Source organism: Rattus norvegicus, chromosome X, assembly GCF_021556685.1.
Source record: "Rattus norvegicus strain SHRSP/BbbUtx chromosome X, alternate assembly SHRSP_T2T, whole genome shotgun sequence".
Classification (NCBI taxonomy): Eukaryota; Metazoa; Chordata; class Mammalia; order Rodentia; family Muridae; genus Rattus; species Rattus norvegicus.
Window position 1 is genome coordinate 160107909 of NC_141554.1, and position 17357 is coordinate 160125265.

At 50.6% G+C, this 17357-nt stretch overlaps 1 protein-coding gene across 1 annotated transcript; it reads left to right on the forward strand.

Moving 5' to 3' along the window:
- Positions 1-1060: 1060 nt before the first annotated feature.
- Positions 1061-13237, forward strand: Bgn (biglycan). Its single transcript, NM_017087.1, is given in 8 exon segments — positions 1061-1171; positions 8376-8627; positions 8922-9034; positions 9535-9748; positions 10343-10453; positions 10599-10692; positions 10835-10973; positions 11830-13237. Coding segments are annotated over 7 exon segments (1110 nt in total). The 5' UTR covers positions 1061-1171; positions 8376-8386; the 3' UTR covers positions 12028-13237.
- The last annotated feature ends 4120 nt before the right edge of the window (positions 13238-17357 follow it).

Genomic DNA, 17357 nt, shown 5'->3' on the forward strand with positions numbered 1-17357 from the left:
CTCTCTGCCTCTGCCTCTCTGCCTCTGCCTCTCTGCCTCTGCCTCTGCCCCTACCCCTCACCAGAAGTTTCTTTGTTTGCCCTTCCCTACACTTGGTCTCTGGTACCTTCTTCAGATTTCAGTGTGGTTCCCCAATTCAGTCTCTCCCACCATCTAAAGGTTCACTTTTACATCTTGGAAGCTGCCCCGGCAAAGGAGAGGTAGGACAAGGAGATGGTATACTAGGGACCATGTCTCATTTGGACCCTAAGAAACAGCTGAGGTTTGGCAGCCTAGCTCAGTTAGGTCCTGAAACTGAAGGGAGGAAATGCCTCCAGAGACACCAGAGTTAACTGCATCCTGGCCAGCCAGTAGGGGTTGAGCAAGAAGATAAGGAAGTTATTCCTCTCCTCCAAGTCAGCTTTGCCAACTTCTCCAAGGCTTCAGGGATGTGAGCCAAGAAGGCCTACAGAATCTGGAGGCAAATGCCTCTTTTTAAAGGAGGAAGGGATGGAGAAGAGGAAAGGCTAACAGAGCCAGTGGGAGCCTAGATCAAGCCCTACCAGAAGCCTCCAATCCTCTACTTCTCTGATCCCCAAACTGCTTCCTGGTTTCAGACTAGGTTCTGGGTAGCCATCAGGTTACCTTTCTTCATCTTCCTCTCACTTTCTTCTGCCTGGCAACATGACTACAAGCACCTCAGTGTCCCCGTTTGGACAGTGGAAAGTTTGACTCTGTAAGAGTGTCTGCCCAAAGACACCAAGGATCTGTCCCTAAGTAAGTGAATGTGTGTCCTTTCAAACTATGCTTGAGGCAGGGGCCGGGGTGGGGGGTGTGCGGGGGAGGGGTGCCACATAGCCCAGCCATCTACAAGAAAATTGCTTCCTTTGAAGCTGCCAGGGGGGCAGGCTTCCTGCCCCCTCCCTCCCAGCTGCCCTTCCTCCCTCCTTTTCTTCCTCTCTGCTCCACTAGCCCCCTCCCTCCTTGTCTCCCTCTCCGCCCCGTCCCCTCCCTGTCGGCCCGCCCGCCAAGCCTTTAGCCTCCCTCCCACCGCCTCTGTCTCCCTCTCTCCACGAACTGCCCAGGAGTGAGCAGCTGCTCCCGGTTGGCCCTGACGGACAGACAAACCGACAGCCTGACATCCTAGTCCACCAACTAACCAGCCTGTACCTGGCTGCTTCCCCCTCCCCAGGTAGGGCCTGCTCAAGCCGGGAACTGACTCCACTCTCTCCACAAAGACCTCAATCTGTCCTCCCTGTCTTCATTTCTGGCTATGCTATACCCTCACCAAAGATGCTGGCAACCCTGCTGCCTCCACACCAGCCCTGCTGCACTTATAGTCTTGCCACCCCAGTGTCTACACTTCCACTGCGTCCTTGCTGCTCTCTCTATTCCCCCAGGGCACCCACCAAAGTCTTTGTGTCTTTTTCATCAACATCTCATTTCTGCTTCTTCTCCCCAACCTCTTCCCTGAGCTTTCTTCCTACCCTTCCTTTCCCTTTCATCTCTGACTGCTCAGTTGCTAAACTCACCTATGCTTTGCTTCTCTGCCTCTGGGGGTGGACAGGGACCTCCCCGGGGTACTGCCCAGAGCATCACTGAGGCAGGGCTGGGTGGATGGTATGCTAGCTCTACCCATAACACTATCTCCTTTATGGCAAGGCCCAGGCACACCCCTCACTCTTGTTATCCTTGTTCTCCCAGCTCAGCCTTTCTTGGGGTCTTGGCACCTAGCCAGGTCAGGGAGGATGGGGCCAATGCAAAATGCAGGATTGGCACAGTCTCCCCTTGGAGTAGTCAGAGAGACTTGTGCTCCCAGGCACACCTCCGGCAACTTGCCCTGATATTTCATACTCAACCACAGACTAATGTTCTGCCTCCACTCTCTCCTGGGCAAGGTGTGGGTCCACAGTACCCGAGCTATAGGGGTCCTAGGTAGCCTGCCTGGTTACCTTAGTACTATCTGTTTCCAGAACCCTCTTGAGCTGAGATGCAAATGGGCAGAGGGTGGGATGGGTGTAGAAAATGGGGAAATTATGCTATGTTTCCAGGGAGAAACATGACTTGGGGCCCTGAGGGGTCTGTCAAGGAATTCAGAAGAAGAAGCAAGAGAAACAGAATCAACTGGGCGTTCACCAAGTCTGGGGAAGGTTGGGAGACTGGAGTACCTTGTCACTACCCTATGGATGGGACCAGGCTTCCATTTGCCTAGAGTAAGAGGTCCAGGACCCTGAAAGGTGGAGCTGTAGGTGGGACAGGCAGAGGAAATCTTCATTAGGCCAAAAGCATAGCACCTCGGTGACTCCAATTTCATGTTTATGAGCTGTTGCCTCTCTGCCAGTCTTCTGCCTTGTAACAACTGGAATTGCCTCTGCCAGCATCATCTACCCTGCCAGCAAGAGTCCCAAGGACTGGCATCTGGACATGCAATCAGTTGCCTGTGCCACCTATACCCTAGGAGAGCTTGTGGGTGGGCAGGGTTGGTTTGTGTAGAACATGACTGTGTATTGCTGCTGAAGGCTAAAGGGGGGTAAGCCTTTGAGTACAGGTTATGCAGATATAGTGATAGAAGGATGTGGGTCTGCCTTTAAGTCACAAAGGCAATGCAGAATGAGGAGACTCTGATCCAGGCAGTAGAGAGGGCTCCATAGCCAGCGGGCCACATGGGTGTGGCAGCTGGGCCTCTCTGGCCCACTCCTACACTGACTCTCTCTCCACCCCAAAGGTGCTTCTCTTTCTTACCCAGAACAAGGGCCAAGGTCCTACTACATGCAAAGTGAATCTGAACCAGCTAGTTTAGAAGCCCAGATGAGTGTGCCAGCCAGTGACCATCACGTTAAGTAACTTGCTTCCACTGACCCAAATCTTTTCTCAGTTCCACTAAAGCCCTAGGCTGTCGGGGGATTGGCAACATGGTGAAATAGAAGGGAAAGGGATGCTGTAGAGATAAGAAAGAGCTTTTCTCAGCAATATTTATAGCCCTCCAGCACAGTATTAAATCCTCTGAAGAGAGATTTGTAATGAGGCTATATTTGACAATTTGCACTGGGATCCTCTCCAGAGGACTTGATTCTTCGTTGCCCTGTTTTGGGATGGAATGGGGAGTAGACTCCATTCCAATCTCCCTTTTGCCTGGGCTCACCCACCATGGTCTCTCACTTTCTCTCCCTGTAGAAACATAATACCATAAGTCTGTCCCAGAAATCAGTTGTCCTTGATCCCACAGGATTCTCGGCATGCCTCCCCAATGAGGCCAAAATACCAAGAGCCTCTGATACTGCACATACTGGAGTCTCTTAGCTTCCTTGCTTATCTGCCCCATTACCTCCACACCCACCACGACTCCCTCTTGCTCTTCCTCCTTTATCCTTGCTCTCAAATACCCCACCCATTTTCTAGTATGGCCCTCACATCCCAACAGTTCTGGAAGCAGGCTTTCTCCATTGTAGGGAGGCCAGTTGATTGTAGAGAGACACCCCAGCACAGGACCTCACTCACACCAAGGAATAGGGACAGTGTGAATAAATGATCCTGGAAGACTGAAGATGAAGATGATCTTGGCCTTTCCCAGCTGAATGCATAAGGCTGAATCCCGCTCTAGCCAAAGTTCCTGGCTAGCAGTACAGAACCTGGTGTTGGGGAGAGAGTTATAGAACCCCAAGACGTGGACGAAAGGGGGCTCTTTGGGGTCTGGAACCTGTTGCCTTGCTATTCTTTCTCCAGAAGTGAGGCTTGGGATTAGCAGGTAGACAGATAGATGCAATGACATCACAACCTGATTTTACCTCACTGTGAGGCTATGGGCAAGAGTTTGGGACAAATTCTCCGAACCTACTAGATATCTATCAATGTTAACAGTGTCATGGTTGCTAGGAATGGTGTAGGTTAAAAAAAAAATCACTTGCGTCTCCTTTCCCATCACTGAGAAGTAACAACATCCTCCTGTTCTTTGGAAATTCCAGCACATGGTGAATAGGAGCGTACACTTTGTTGGTAAGTGGGAGGAAATGGACAGGCATATGGGTCAGTTGCAAGAGAACTAGGAAACCTAGTACTTCCAACTGATCAGGGTTATCCACTGTCTGGCTCCTTTCCAGACGATTCTCAGTAGAGCAAGAAACAAGGGATAGAAGACTCTCCCTTGATACACCCAGCACCTCTATATATCCCACGCACCTCTGACACACATTCAGGTAAAGCCCACCCCCAATTCCGATGGATGGCTGTACCTGACTGCCCAGCTACTCTGTCAGTGCCACAGCCACAAGTAGTGAGATTTGACCCTGGCCAACTAGGATTCTTCTCACCTTGTGGCATACAAGGAAGCACATATCTCATCCCTCCATTTGACACTCAAGTGTTAGGCTTGAGCTAAATGACCTTGGAAGGCGCAGGAAGCAGGCCAGGTACAAGCTTACCTTTGGTGATCAGAGAAAGGAAAAACAGTGCCTAATGTCTCCTGTCTCTGATGCATTTCCTCACCTGCACAGTCTCAGGAGCCCAGCACAACTTGGTAGAAGGCAGCACCTTCCATTTATCAGAGTTGAGGTAGGGTTGCTCAGCTGGGACCAATGCCCTAGGAGGAGGCTACTGAGACTGCACTCAGTGTCTGCACCTTGGCAGCTCCCAGCCCCACATCTGCAGGCAAGCTCCCAGAAGCTGCCAGACCTCAAGCCTTGCCCCTGCCGCCCTTGGCCTGGCCTGAATGCCTGGCACAACCCTTCCATGTTCTCAGAGACTGCCAGCACGTCTTGCTTGGCTGGTACCCAGAGCTATCCTGCATGGAGAACTACACTGGCTTTCAGAGGGGCAGACAAGGAGAGCCCTATTTGGGGTGGTGGCACAAACTCCAGGAAGCCCAGTCCTTTCCCTTGTTCAACCTGTGGTCACCAAGCTCAGCTCACCACGATAACCACTTCTTTCCTTTGCTCTGAGGAACTGGTGCCCAGCAAGCTGAGATCTCACTTTGATGGGTCATAGGGACATAGCCAAAGAATCCAACAAAGGTAAACTGAGGCCTGGAAGTGCCAGTAGCTGGAGGAAGTGGAATGGGAGGAACTTTTATAAGTCTCACAGAGTCTGTCCACAGAATGTCTCTTCCCGACTTCGACTTTGCCTTCCTTCTCAGTGTATGGGGATGAGGGATCAGTTTGAGAGAATTGAAAAGAGAGGCATGTGAGACTATCCACAGCACCCCCTGTCACTAACACCCCACATGATGATTCTTTTCACCCTCTGACTTGCTGCATTACTCACCTACAGACCCAGAGTCTCCCTCATCCATGGCCCAGCAGCAAGACTGAATGTTCAGACCTAGAGTGACCAAAGCTGGACTCTGTAAACAGGGGCGTGGGAGAAATCAATTCCTCTTTGTAGACCTCAGTTCTCTCATCCATAAAGTAGTGCTACTGGTGGTGCAGACACCAAGAAAGCCTTCCTTCTGCACGCTATTAACTTGATGTAATTCCCTTCAATGGGCTCTGTATTTGGCGTGCCGCCTTCCCTGCAGAGTATGGGTACTGAGTCTAGTGTCAGTTTTCTAAGTGTAAATGAGCGTTGTACTGGGAAACCTGCCTGATCCCCACCCTTCAAGCCTTGAGCCCTGAAAAAGCAGTCAAACTCTACCCTGCCTCTACATGGGCTTTGAGCCTCCTACCCCAGCTTGAGCCTGGCTGGAACTGACAACAGGCTGGGATCTCCCCTGTATTGCTTTCCTAGCCCTTTGTGCATCCCCACAACATGTCCCCTCAAATCTAATCTCATAAGGCCACCTAGGATCCTGTAGCTCCTTTCTTTGGATGGAGGAGGCTTTTAATCTGAGAAGGCTGTGGTGCCCACAGAAAAACATGTTCTGAGTGTCTGAGGGCCACACAAGGCTTCTGGAGAGATTCCCATCTAGGAAAAGGATGTCCCGTGGAGATCTCCAGGCTACTCTGTGTTCCAAAGTATCTGGGTTGGTTCCACACCTTTGTCTAACTACATCCCCAATCCATGTCATCTCTCCTGACCCTGGCCTGTGGGTGGACTTTGGATCCTATAACTCAGCTGAGCAGAAATTCTAGACCCGATTCTTCTTTCTGCAGGATAACAGCTTTGGCAGCGGGGACAGGCAGAAGGGTGGTCAGTGCAAAGGGCTGGAGGCAGTGCCTCACTCTTTCTCTGCCATTCCATCTTGCTCCTGGCCTCCCTTCAACCTTTTATGCCTGGTCTGGGTTGCTCCTGCTCCTCTTCTCAGGCCTTCTAGTCCATGTGCCCTGGACAAGATCTCCACCCTGTCCTGGATGCTGCAGGCTGAGGGAGAACTGGCCTTTCTAGGTACTCTGGAGACAAGATCTGGCAGAATCACATGACTTCCTAGGCCAGGCTTGGGTGGGCTTCTTGAGACTACTCGGAATGAGGGAGGCTGGACACTCCTTCAGCTGAGGACTTCCTGTGGCCTCAGGAATCATCAAAGAAATTGAGCAAAGCCTTTGTCTGGGTCCCCTACTTTTCTGTGTGACCTCTGGGGATGAGGAAGGCTGCTCTATTCTCTCCAGGAAGCAGCTCTGCTCTAACCTCTGTTGTATGCCTTTCTGTCCACTAGTATTAGATGAGAGCCAAGGAAGACCATGAGAACCACTGGGTTTCTGTCTATATGTGTGGATGCTCGCCCCCTACCACAAACCTAGGGCATTTTAAGCAGCAACAGCCATTAGATGGGCAGTGCTTATGCCTATGTCTAACCAAACCAGGATGTCCCAGCCTCCCTTTTCTGCCAACACACACACACACACACACACACACACACACACACACACACACACACACACACACCCCTACTTGCTGGTGCTGAGGATTTCAAAGCAGCAAGCAGTCAGCCCAACCCCCTTGTCAGCTGAGTTCCTTCCACTTTTGCCTCTAGCACTTGAGTTCAGAAGGGCTTATTTATCCCAGATGGAGCCCCAAATACCCCAACTTCACCACCAAAATGGGCTCTATATGAGGACTCTTTGAGCTGAGGGTGCCTTGAGTCTTCAGGAGGCTAGGCTTCCTATCCACCCCTACACCAGGGCAGCCCAGACATCCAAGCCTGGGAGGCTAGCAAGACCACCATGGAATCCCTATTTAGCAAATGAGGTAAGTGACTAAAATACCTGAGCCTTTGCCATGGAGTTGGGCAAAGAGGAGTGCTAAGAGAGGCAGGGGCTCTGGCCTTGTCCTGCAGACTACACCCTGCTTGGGTGGTTGTATGCAGGAGAAAGAAACAGGAGATGTGGGTGCTGGGGCAGGCTCAGGCAATGCAGAGTCTCCACCCCCATCACACTGTCTCAGCCTAGGGGGCCTCCAGACAAGCCCGACCCTGCCCTGTTTCTCTGGCAGCAGTCTACTTTCCTTGGGATCTTCTCCAGGATGCCAGGTCCATGGGCACAAAGAAAGAGTAGAGGTAGATATGGAAGCCCCAAGTTCTGCACCCTGAGTCCTGGGGAATGAGAGGAACAGAGATATGAAGTGTTGATCCCTTAATTCCCAGGACCCTTGCTGATGCTGCTACGGCTTTGAAGAATCTACTTTCCCCCTCCTTTCCCCTCCCCCTCTCCCTTTCTCTCCCCCTTCCCCCCTCTTCCTCTCCCTCTCCTCCCACTTCATGTCTTGGCCTCTGGTCCTTCTCAGAGCAACATGGGCACTGTGGAGGGACTAAGGCAGTGAAGGGGGTAATTCACTCATTGCCCAGTTAAACTAATAGCATCCAAATCTTCCAGGCTCACTCTCAGAAAGGGTGGCCTGTGAGGCCAATAGCTTCGCTTCCTCTCAGCTTCCAATTGGCCTCACTGACCCCCAACCTCAGCAGTGAAGCTGGGCTCTGGCTGACTCATGATGGTGGTGTGGGGGAGGCAGCCTTGAGCTAATTTCGAAGACATTTCACTGCCCGATGAAACCAAGTCCTTCCAGGAAGGGGAGGGGAATGGAAAGAGGCACCCTCCTGGCCAGCCAGCACTCCTACCCTAACTGGTGCCTCTTACTCATATCTCTGCCCTCTCTCTGCTGCCATCTAGCCATCCCTGGCGAGGGTTGGGGAAATTCTCTCTCTCTCTCTCTCTCTCTCTCTCTCTCTCTCTCTCTCCCTCTCCCTCTCCCTCTCCCTCTCCCTCTCTCTCTCCTTCTCTCTCTCTCCCTCTCTCTCCTCTCTCCCTCCTCTCTCTCTCTCTGTCTCTGTCTCTCTCTCTCTGTCTCTGTCTCTCTCTCTGTCACACACACACACACACACACACACACACACACACACACACACACACACGGGGCAGGGGGGGGAGAACACCCAGATACTACTGCTGGGAGGATAAACTGAAGACAGCCGGAAAGAGTCCAGATGGTGGTGCTGGTGTTATCCTACAGCTCTTCTCACTTTTTGCTCCCAGGAACATTGACCATGCGTCCCCTGTGGCTACTCACCTTGCTGCTGGCTCTGAGCCAGGCCTTGCCCTTTGAGCAGAAGGGCTTCTGGGACTTCACCTTGGATGATGGGCTGCTCATGATGAATGATGAGGAGGCTTCAGGCTCAGACACCACTTCAGGTGTCCCTGACCTGGACTCTCTCACACCTACCTTCAGTGCCATGTGTCCTTTTGGCTGCCACTGCCACCTGCGGGTTGTTCAGTGCTCTGACTTGGGTGAGTCACTAGGCAGGTACGGTGAGAGTGTACAGAGAAGCACAGGCCCTGCCTGGGAGCCCCTACTAAAAGGGACTCATGGGCTATCCTGTGAGATGGGTTTAGAATGCTAAGAGAGGGGAGGTTGAGTCACTACAGGATGAGATAGATGTATGAGGGTGCTCAGAGTCCCTGCATTTGTCCCAGTGTCTTTGTGTGTGTGTCCATATGTATGTGTGTGCCCACCCCTTTACACCAGCTGTGACAACAGACTGGATGAGCCAGACTTATGCTGGTGATGCTGCCGGCCCCCAGGTCTGAAGACTGTGCCCAAGGAGATCTCACCTGATACCACACTGCTAGACCTGCAGAACAATGACATCTCTGAACTCCGCAAGGATGACTTCAAAGGCCTCCAGCACCTCTATGTAAGCTTCCTCCTGCCTCCTGCCCTTTCTCAGAAGCTAGGCAGACTTAGATGTTCCTGTGGTTTGGAAGAGAGGTACTCACAGATGGGACTGGGAAGAGGGGCTAGGAACCAATGGAATCCTGGGATAAGTCTGGAGGTGGCTGTAATGGGAATGCCCAAAACTATGTATTATATGTATGGGTACAACACAAAATCCATCAGGCCCATTTTTTGGCAGAAAGCTTTGCATTTTGTTGACTCCTCTAAGCAACACTGAAAGAGTGTATTCCATTGTAGCTCTTAGAGAAACTGCCTAGCAATGTAAGCTAGGCAGTGATGGCATTACTAGGACACCTTGGAGCTAACCTCAGCTCCTTGCCCTGCATTATACTCACCAACACAGACTGATCTCCATGAGACGTGTCTCAAGTGCCATCAGTAGCAAGTTCAGGAGGCAGAGGAAAGGGGAGGTGGGGTTGGGAACTTGGGTGCTCACCTTGGTTGCCTGCCCTGCTGTAGGCTCTGGTCCTGGTAAACAATAAGATCTCCAAGATCCATGAGAAGGCCTTTAGCCCTCTGCGGAAGCTGCAGAAACTCTACATCTCCAAGAACCACCTGGTGGAGATTCCTCCCAACCTGCCCAGCTCCCTGGTAGAGCTACGAATCCATGACAACCGTATCCGCAAAGTGCCCAAGGGCGTGTTCAGTGGGCTCCGGAACATGAACTGCATTGGTGAGACTACTCTGTACCTTGACATCAGGCATAAAGGAGGCAGGTAGAGGACATCTTTTCCAGCCAGGACAGCTGGGTCCTGGGCTGTCCCATGTAGTCATGGAAAAGCCTTGTATGCCTCAGAATGTTCCAGAGGCTTGTTTTGGGACGTGAAGAAATACACCGTGGTGGCTATAAAGGCTCAGTTGAAGAAAGAGTCTCAAAAATAGTTTAAAAGAAGACCAGTATGTTTCTGAAAAAGAAGCAATATGGGTAAAAGGAAGGTATAGGACACAGGAAGTCTGGACTGAGAGAGAGCAGGTAGAAGGGCAGTGGATCACCACAGCAGCAGGAGTTGGATAACTTTCTGGAAGCTCTGACTTTATTTCTGGGTCCCCACAGTTTCTTCTTGCTTCCCAGCTCCAAGATACCAAGAATGGTTCCGGAAATCTTGAGCTAGTCATTCTGAACAGTTAGAATTTGTAGTTAGCTAGGCAAATTCATAATCTGCTTGCTAAGGAAGTGGGAAGAGCTGGCAATCAGCAGAGCTCCAGTCCAGAAAAGAACAGGCTCTAACGGTGATTGGCTTCAGCGCTAACAAGACTTCTCTCCTAGAGATGGGTGGGAATCCCCTGGAGAACAGTGGCTTTGAACCCGGAGCCTTTGATGGCCTGAAGCTCAACTACCTGCGCATCTCAGAGGCCAAGCTCACTGGCATCCCCAAAGGTAGGAGTGTCAATACACAACCTCCAAAAGCATTCTGGGGTTTGCCCAGTGTAGTTGAGCAGGGCTCTCTTCCTGGAGCAGAGAATGGGCCTTCCATCTGCCCCGGACCCTGCACTTAACTCCCAGCATGCTCTCTTCTGGATAGATCTCCCTGAGACCCTGAATGAACTTCACTTGGACCACAACAAAATCCAGGCTATCGAGTTGGAGGATCTACTTCGCTACTCCAAGCTGTACAGGTGGGGCTGGGGCATCCCTTGTGGGCTGCAGGGATCCATTAGCAAATGGGGCAGGTATAGGGTGCCACCCAAGTCCCTGCGCTCTGTCCCAGAGTCCTCCTCTCCCCCAGGCTCTGATGACCTCTAATTAATTTAACTCCAGGCTGGGCTTAGGACACAATCAGATCCGAATGATTGAGAATGGGAGCCTGAGTTTTCTGCCTACCCTGAGGGAACTTCACTTGGACAACAACAAGCTGTCCCGGGTGCCTGCTGGCCTCCCAGATCTCAAACTCCTCCAGGTGAGAGCTGGGTCTGCAAGACTAGAAGGAGTATTGTAGAAGGCCCATTCTCTGCACCAGCCTCTTAACTGCCTGGATCCCTTGACCCCCTTTGTATAGGGGCCCAGGGTAGAGAGCAGAACAGGATCTAGATTCTCTTCTGGGTCCCAGGTCCTCATCCAGGCCTCAATGGAACAGTGTTTACATGGAGGCAGCACTAACTCCCATCTGTACGGTGTCTGGGGAAAGGCAGTCTCACTCCCTGACTTAGCTTCCAAACACATGAGCAAACTAGGCCTTTCCTAACCTTACTCTGAACTTCAATTTTTATCTCAGTTCAATTCATAATGGTAGAAAGCACATTCATCCTCTAGGGCAGCACAGCCCACACCAGGCTGAGAGCACCCTCTAGTGGCCAGTAACCTTTCTACCACCAGTGAGCTCCTAACGTAAGGCACCAGATATCAGGTCAGGATCAATGTTTGCTTCTTACAGCCTCATTCTACCAAACACAGCCCCCACCCCACCCATCCCAACTCACCACTCTCTTAGACACTTCACCTGAGCCCTTCATCCTGGTCTGGATCCAGCCAAACACCAGTGCCCTAATCAGAGCTTACACCCACTTACATACTCTAGTATGTCCCCCTCTCAACCCTGAGAAGAATCACCAGTTGACCCTCAAAGAGTGACTATCAAATAACACTAAGAAGTGATTGGTGGGATCCAATGTGGAGGTAGGCCTGACCTTTCTTATGTCTACCCTCCATCTTGCCTACAACTTACAGCACCCACCCAGGCTGGGACAGATTAAGATGGGTGCTCTGTGGTACTGATCCCTAAATGAAAGCCTCAGACACATTCCCTCTGCCTCCAGGTTGTCTATCTGCACTCCAACAACATCACCAAGGTGGGCATCAACGATTTCTGCCCCATGGGCTTTGGAGTCAAGAGGGCCTACTATAATGGCATCAGCCTCTTCAACAACCCTGTGCCCTACTGGGAAGTGCAGCCTGCCACCTTCCGCTGCGTCACTGACCGCCTGGCCATCCAATTTGGAAATTATAAGAAGTAGAAGCAGTGGTAGCCACCATGGTGGCCTTGGTGAGAGTCTCTGAGGAACATAGCCAGTTGTTCCACAGGGGAAGGGGAAGCAAAGAAGCAACACCTTTGTTCCCCAATATTAACTCACTGCCCACCACAGCTTCCTCTGGCTCCTAAGCATGCACATATGCACATGGCCTGGCCTCTCCCATTCCCCTCAGCCTTTGAGATTTAACACTCACCCACCATGTCCACTCAGAGACTCCCTATAAATCTTTTTTCTTGCTCATCCTGAAACTCAGATGTTTGTGGGAAGAATGGACAGAGCACATGGCCACAGTTACTGTTCCATCCGGGCATGTATTCCTCCTCTTCCTTACCCATGTCTGACTTCTAGCTCTCCTGGGCTCTGCCTGCTGCCCTTATCCTCTGGTGATCTCTCTTCAACAAGTTCACTACCTGTCCATCCAAGCCGCCACCTGGCTCTACTAACTCCTGGATCCTTCCCTCTCTCCAACTCTGTTATGCTTCCTGGCACTTTTCTTCCTTCTGGGGTTATAGATCTGTCCCTGCCATCTCTGGACCTGGTTCATATCTTTCTGTCTTTGTCTCTTTCTGTATTTCTTTGCCTATATCTCTGTCTGTCTCTATTTCTGTTTCTGTCTCTCTGTCTTTATATCTGCCTCTCTCTCTCTCTCTCTCTCTCTCTCTCTCTCTCTCTCTCTCTCTCTCACACACACACACACACACACACAAACACACAAACACACACACACACACACACACACACACACACACACACACACACACACACACACACACACACCATCTTCTCCAGGCTGCTTTCTGTTTCACAGGTCTCTGGCCAGTCCCTGCACAAACAAATATAGGGAAACTATTTTCCTGACTGCCCTACCTGGCACTTGATCTCCCATCCCTGGAGGAAGCTGGAAGCTGGAGGCCCAGAATCCTATCCATATTGTCCAGGAAAGGGTCCATACTCTGTTATCAAGATGAGGATCAGGAAGCTTCCTAGCCCCTGGAGAGGCTCAGCAGGCCACCAGAGGCCCCCACCCCGAACCAGTTTGCATTGGCCCCTGCCCTCTCCCCAAGATGGCTAGGTCCCCTCCCTCACCCCTGGGTCCCTGCTGTGGCAGGAGGTGGTGGTCAGTTGTACCCAGCAGGAGGGAGTGCTGCTTATGAGGTCAGTTGTCTCTCAATTAAAGAAACACTGTGCAATATGACTCTGTGTGCCACTTCTTTGGGACATCACTGGGCATCAAGAGGAGAGCAGAGGGCTTCCTTAGGCCACCTCAAAGGCTCTTCCTTTCCGTGCCCAGTTTCCATCCTTATGCTTCCTCTTCATTGTTGCCATTGCCCTCAGAAGAAGTCCTTCTCCCCCTCAGGTCTGAAACTATAAAAACACATCCCAGATGACCAGACATAAGGCCAAGGCCCTATCTGCTTTCCCCTCCTTTCTTGGTCCTTCCATTGCCTCCACTGTTCTTAAGCTGGACCCAAAAAGCAGGCCACACCTAAGGTGTCATCTGTCCTCCCAGAGTGGACCATTTGTCAAGGACCTGCTGGCTATGGGATACCAACAGGTCCCACTCCCTTCAGGATGGAAGCTTTAATATCCCAGCAGAGAGAATTCTGTCTGCCTGTCTAGATGGAATTAGAAGAAAAAACATGGTTGTAGTCTGAGCTATGACTAGTACCTGTGCTAACAATAGAAAAAGAGCAGAGGGGTGGAGCCCTTGGCTTTAGGCAGTATATTGGGCTAGTACAGCTACTTGGGTCGACCTGGCTTGCCTTCCCACCACTACTACACAGATCACTGAGAGCTGAGAGCAAGTTGCAGCTAAATCTGGAGGGAGACTCCTGTTTGGGTCCATGGAAACATGCCTACTGAGGACACAAGCTGCCCTGGAAAGTAACAGACCCCTAGAGGACTGAAGTAGGCTGAGGCTAAGCCCCTCTGCTCAGGTCATTGGAACTAGAGCTTCCCTATACAGCAACAGCCAGGCAGCAAAAAAAAAATAGAGTACCAAGGCCAGTGTGAGTGACAGTCCAGAAGGGGGGCACCCAGAGACAAGCTTGTGGTTTCTCACACATGACTATAACCTCCTGGCCTGGCAACCAGGGCAACCAGTGTCCCCAGGTTTCTCCTTTTGGTGGTAGGAGGCGCCACTTGGTATTATGGCCCGGCGATAGAATGTCACACAGCAGCATCATAGCACTATTCTGGGGCATGTGCTCCACAGCCTGGCAATCTCTGCTGAGCTCGGCAGACACAGGGCAAGGGCACTGGCCAAAAGTCAGGAGTCAGGGCCTCAATTTGGTCCCCATGCTGGTGGGAAGGAGGGGCAAGCAGCAAGGAGCCCTGGTGGGAATAGAAAGATGGGTAGGGGTGCTCTGGGGGGCAGGATTCACTTCAACAGGTCCTCCATATAGTCCCTCTGCATTTGCCTTCCCTTCCTGTCTTGTTCCCTGGCCATTTACCTTTTTTCCCCCAATTCAGCTGTCTCTCATTTCAGAAAAGTTTACAAGACTATCCTCTACAGACATATCAGGTACCCTGTAGGGCAGTACAACCACCACCAGCTAAGGGGACATGGTAAATAGGTGTCAAATTCAGAGAAACTATTCCACAGACAGTCCCACACTATCTAGACCAAAAGCTGTAAAGCCCCAGGCAGGAGCCCATGAGACTGGTAGGTCATAGTTAAAGGTGGACTCCATCTTCAGAGCATTTGGTCTTGGCTACAGGGATAAATTCCTCTGCCTTGTGACTGGAGAGGTGGCTCAGCAATTATGAACATTTGCTGCTCTTGCAGAGGGTCCAAGTGTGGTTTTCAGCACCCACATTGAGCAGCTCACAACCAAGGGATCCAAATCTCCTCTTCTAGGCACTAAATACCTTCTTGTGTGGACACCAGGTTTGCATGCCTGGGCACTCACACATATGCATATAAATAAATAAATCTTCACATATATTTAAATTCTTCAGTCTCACTTTACTATTGAGTACATTTCAAATTATTAAGAATGATGAACTCAAAAAAATAACAGTGAAACCAGGAGTGGAGTTGCACATTCTAATCCTAGCACTTGGGAGGTAGAGGCAAGAGAATCAGGGGTTCAAGAATGACCTTAGTTACATGAGACTTGCTCTCTAAAAAGCCCACAGTTACATTAAAAGTAGTAGTGACAGTAGTCACCTACTGTCATTTTCATTGGGTCGAAAGATAGGGTTATATCCTGGGCACTGACTTTGGCCATAGAAAGCCCCATGGTGGTGATTCTGTACAGCACAGAGGACAAGTTCCAGTCCAACATTTGCTTGTACCTGGACTTTGGGATAGACTGAATGAGGAATGAAAGGAAGAGTACAGTGCAGGGTCATGGCACCAAAGCAGCCTGATGTGCTGAGCAGGAAATAAGCTGTGGTAAGGGGGAAAGAGCTGTGAGCACTAGCACTCCCACAGACAGTGGGAATGTTCATATGGGGCTCAAAGCAGAGGCCAGCCAGGCAGCCATTAGACTGGTGAACATTCACATGTGAACACATGAACACACTGAGACAAAAATACACAGATACACACACAAGTTTGGGCATGAACATGCATGAATATGTGCAAACATATATGAGCCCACAAGCACAAAGAGCAACACATATGCATACAAACACAAATTAACACACACAAATATATATACATAAGGTTATAGGCACATACAAGCCTGTGCGTGAAGACAGAAGCTTATATACATAATGTGCATAGGAACTTATGAAAGCACACACTTATGACACAACATTGACACATATGTATACATGAATATGAGTGCATAGAAGTACATGCACAGATGCATAGTGATGTGTCATTGGAAACAACTGTTTTATAAACAGGGTAGCTGCCAAGGACTTACCTCTGAGAGGCATGGGGCTTGGAAAAGGGATTTTTCTGAGCACTTACTACAGGTCAGCTGCCTTCTGCATTCACTGGGTCTCAGCTGGAGCCTAAGCCAAATCAACTGCTTAGGTTTAAACAAGTCAGATCTTGTAGAAGGGGCAATTGGCCAGGTATGCTAGACCAGGGCCTAGATGGGAACAGGGGCCCTGGGGGGAGAAAATCCCTCCTTGAGAGACTGAGGGAAGGAAGGAAAAGGCCTGGGAATAGGAGCAGCAGGGCTGCTCTGAGAGCGTGGACTCCAGGCTCTCCCCATGGGCCCCTGGCTCTTCTATGCACTCTGGGCTCTCTCAGGAAAACAGAGACCAAGAGGTAAAGATTCTATTTGAACATAATGGAGTTGAACCTTTGTTCCCCTTGGTTTCTGAGGACACACGTACCTTGGGAACCCAAAGAATCCAAGGTAGCCTGGTGCTGAAAGTTGCCAGTGCCCACTGCACAAGAGGTGACTAGGGAAGAGGGTATGCAACACACAGACACACCAAAACATAGCTGACCACGGTTTATGGTTTTCCAGAAGTTCTAAGTATGGAATCTACTGAAGCGAAGCAGGCTTCAGTAGGTTGTAGGTATGCAGTTGACAATCAGTTGAAAGGTGACTCTCCTTGGTGACTAAGTTGAGGTTTATATGGTTATCCTGGGACCTCTTTGACAAATAATCACAGATGGCTAAAAGAAAACTGTATTTTTTCTTCTGTTGTTCAGTAGTTATTGTGACAGGGAGGTACTTCTTCATGAGATCTAGGAAGACATATATTACCTCTTGTAGCTCCTGGTGACCCCTGCTGCTTCTTGTTTGGTGTCTACTTCACTGAGCCTGTGTTATTCATGATCTCTGGCTCTATGTGCATGGAAAATTTCTCTCTGCCTCTGTCTTAGAAGGGCACTCTCATTGCACATAGGGTCTGCATGAAACACCAGAGATCATCTGCTCAGCTCACCATCCTCCATTTACATGTTACATCTGCAAAAACCCTGTTTTCAAATAAAGCCTGTTCCAGCTGTGAGAATCAACCAGGATAGTTCCTTGGGTTGCTGTCAACCTGCTCTAGACTTTTGGGTAGATATTGACCTTGAAGCCTGGGGGCAGGGGTAACTGTGAAAGATTAGAGATAAAAGTGGGGATAAAACAGGGTCCACCACAGGGAGCAGGAATCTGGGCCCCACCAACAAACTGCCACCCCAGAGGAGGCTTTAACAACCACACTAAGTGGTAGAAGGGAAATTGAACAGGCAAGGAGCATAACCTAGAGGCCAATGGAAGCAAGGTGGTCAGCCAGAATGTCCACAGAGAGGGGGTGCCTGGTGGTAGTGACAGAGAGTGAACTGAAGACTCAGGAAAACGAGAGGGGCTGGGCATATAATGGCCAGCTGGAGAGTGGCCAGCTGGCTG